The following is a 3,410-nucleotide window of genomic DNA, read 5'->3' as shown; positions in this document are numbered from 1 at the left end:
GCTCAGATGACAAATGAAGATCTACTTGTCATTTAAACTGGAGAAACACCTGCTGGGCCATTCTACATAAATACTTTATTTCTTTTGGGTTTTCTCAAAAAGGAAATATCTATTTTTTTTTTCACTCAGGTTATAGAGTATCTTGATTCTAGAGCAGCATCTTAAACTGCACTGTTCAACACATAGGTGGCTTATGAAATCAATTCTGAGTCATGATCAGCATATTTTTAAAAAGTGAATAGAAAAGAACACAGCATAGTTGGAAGAGTATGGGTAAAAATTCTTATTTTTCTTATAAATATGTGTGTACTAGGTTTTATCCAAAGCAAAATATATTTCTTCCAAAGAGTCATGGTCAAAAAAGTTTAGAAACGTTCTTCTAGCTTACAGTGGCNTATTTCTTCCAAAGAGTCATGGTCAAAAAAGTTTAGAAACGTTCTTCTAGCTTACAGTGGCCCTAACTGTACACACATTTATGGACAGACTACAAGTAGCCTTGATTCGCCTGCAATCATATGCAAAAAAAGATTTATGTATCTGCAGTTTTCCAGAGAACTGACTGATTTTAAAGGATCTATAGCCCAAATGGGTTAAGAACCAGAAATGGAAAGGAGCAGTAATATAATAAAAGAAAACAGGAAGAAAAGAAAATATGAATTCTTGATGTTTAGTGAAAAACATGCTGAATAGCTTGTACCTGTTTTACACAATTAAACATGTCTAGACCAGACTGTAATTTATTTCTTATTATCTGGAAGCATTTTGACCAGTGATCTGTCAAAGTCGAGATGACAGAGGAAAAGAGCATTTGTGGATAAAAGAGTAAATTCTATACAAGTTCTGACAACCACAATGAACAATCATTATTTACATCCTATGTAGATTAATCATTATTTGCATTCCGTGTGGTTCATTAAAAGTCANGTCAAGGAAAATGTCTAATCATAAAGTTTAACCTAGAGGCAAGGGAGAAGAAAACACAAAATGATAAGGGTGAAAAATAACATGGGAACAACAAGTGGGAAAAATAAAACCCTAAAGAACAGTTCAGTTTTTTATAATTGAACACAAATAGGCCTCTCTAATCTCACCTGTGTGAAAAGAATACTGGTTTGATTGAGTTCTTCAATGCCTTTTCTTAAAATACATGCAGAGCTCTGACTAAAAGCACAAAAAAGAGACAGGATATTCAAGCTCTTCCTCAAATAAGGAGTGTCCACTTTATACGGNCATTTTTGTATGTCACAGTTTTTTGTATATTTTTACCTCAGGAGAGAGGCAAAAGCTGGCTTTGATAAACAAGGCTGGATCTTATTTCTCCGCTTCATTTCCACAGGTGGCACCCTATGAGACAAAAATTTTCAGTCAGAATCCAGAACCGGGCAGCCACCCAGAGGGAAGCAAATGCCCTGGGAACCTACTCGGTGCCCCACTGAGAGGTTTATCAGGCAGGGAATAAAAATCCTCCCGGAAGCCCCTGAAGTTTAAAAATACCTTATCCAAGTTGTGCACACATTTGAGGATTTGTGGATGTAAAACAAGGGAGAGTGGAAAGGCTGAGGTGACTAGTGACCTGGAAGTGATTCATAGAGCCGTGATTCCAGGGACCCTCACGGAAGGGCTAGGATTACTGTACCGTGGAGGCCATAACCAGGCTTGCTTTTTAGAAGCCCCAGAAAGCCTGAGAAACCAAACTTACCCCGAGCGCACACAGCTATCTAGGTCCTCCATGCCACAACTGAGGACACTTCCTGGCAGCAAACACCACAGAAACACCTGACCTGAGCAGCTTTCACAGACCCTTGCCTTGTCATCCTGGGAACTCCACAAATGACACTACTGAGAGTCTTCTCTAACTCTCCTCTATTCTTGGCACAGGTGGGACGCTTGTATGTCTCCTGAATGGAGTACTTGTCTCCACAATTTAAAAGGGTATCGTGAAACATGACAGAGCACAACAATGAAAATAAATGAAGAGGGTGAGGTGCGTATGTGTGATAGGGTCCAGAATTCACGAGGAAAGAGGAAAACAACCTAATAAAAGAAATTACTAATAATCATAAGTTATGTAATGAGTTAATATAAAAAGAAAACAAATCAATTTTCTTCTGTAATCAGCAGGATTCAAACTGAAGGAAATTGCCTAAATCCTTCATGGACAGACACAATTTCCATTTTTTTTTTTTTGGTGCAAAACCCCCATAGTTAGAACTCAGGTTTCTGAACTATGTGGCTAATAAAGTCCTTATGCAGTGAAACATCTTTTGTGAATCCAACAAATAGCAAGGGACCCTTGCTTTATACCTAAGGATGTACCTGTATTATATATAATATGGCAGACCAGGCCATAAAAGCTGAATTATATTCGGAGGACAAAATGAGGTATAAGATATTATTTGATTTCTAAGGTCATTAAAACAGAAAACTGTTTTAGGATACTGTGATGACAAACTTTGGGTGGCTTTTCAAAAAAAAGACAATTATCTAATCTTAAATCGTTTTAAGGAAGTAAGTTCACTGAATAAACACCCATCTGAGGTAATTTCCCATAGTATTTTCTGTGACTGGAGTGACATGGGCACTCCTCAGATCCTGATGACAAAAGACTGGGCTGAATTCAGACCCTTTTCATTATCTTCATTATCACTTTCCCTATGACCAGCAATAGGATTTGCAGGAAAGTAGCAGTCTAGTAAGCTTTTTGGTTTCTCTTCTATTTTTATCTTCTACTACTAAGTGTGGGACACAGACAGGATGTGACAAAGATGGAGGGATAGATCCCTATGGTATAATCCTTATTTAGTGTATAATCACACTTCAGAGTTCTCTAGCCTGAAATTTAGGTCCAAAGCCTCAAACTTTAGGGTCAAACCCACCCACCTGGCACTGGGTTTTTTCCAGTGGCCATTTGCCTAACTTCCTTCTGTAAAATACATTATAATAATTCCTCAATTAACCAGTGAGGAAATGAAATGCAGAAGGATCCATTTTTTTTTAATCCAGTAAGCACAATCTAGAAACATGATCTAGTATCTACTTGCAACACTGACAAAAAATACTGACTTTGTCTAAGACAGGAAGTTGTCATGTGATTTATTTTGACATAATTACGTACTAGCACCCATTCAGGATTTAAAGATCATCAAAACTTTATTCCTAGCCAAAGGACTGACAATAGGGAGAGGGGTAAAAAGCTTTTTATAGAGGTTTTCCCTGCAGTAAAATTATCTGTGCCTCTTTCAAGTTTTTTATGTGATATTTCAAGTCAAAGCCATTTCAAAAGATTTATTTATATATATATATATATATATAATCATTCACCATATATTTTTAAACAAAGGAAGCCATACATAGTGTCTATATTTTATCAACAATCTCTTTTTTTTTTTTTTTTGTCTTTTGTCTTTTTC

At 36.7% G+C, this 3,410-nt stretch overlaps 1 protein-coding gene across 2 annotated transcripts in view; it reads right to left on the bottom strand.

Annotated features, from left to right (window-relative positions):
* The window catches only part of ST3GAL6 (ST3 beta-galactoside alpha-2,3-sialyltransferase 6), a 31,485-nt gene that overhangs the window by 26,043 nt on the left and 2,032 nt on the right, over positions 1-3,410 (bottom strand). For both annotated transcript variants that reach the window (XM_008592276.1, XM_008592275.1), the window contains exon 2: positions 1,267-1,344. In XM_008592276.1, the coding sequence (XP_008590498.1) occupies positions 1,267-1,344 (78 nt within the window). The remainder of the gene's footprint in view (positions 1-1,266; positions 1,345-3,410) is intronic.

This window comes from Galeopterus variegatus, unplaced genomic scaffold, assembly GCF_000696425.1.
Source record: "Galeopterus variegatus unplaced genomic scaffold, G_variegatus-3.0.2 Scaffold7729, whole genome shotgun sequence".
Classification (NCBI taxonomy): Eukaryota; Metazoa; Chordata; class Mammalia; order Dermoptera; family Cynocephalidae; genus Galeopterus; species Galeopterus variegatus.
Note: the sequence above shows the minus strand (reverse complement) of the source record. Positions and strands in the feature narration are given on the sequence as shown.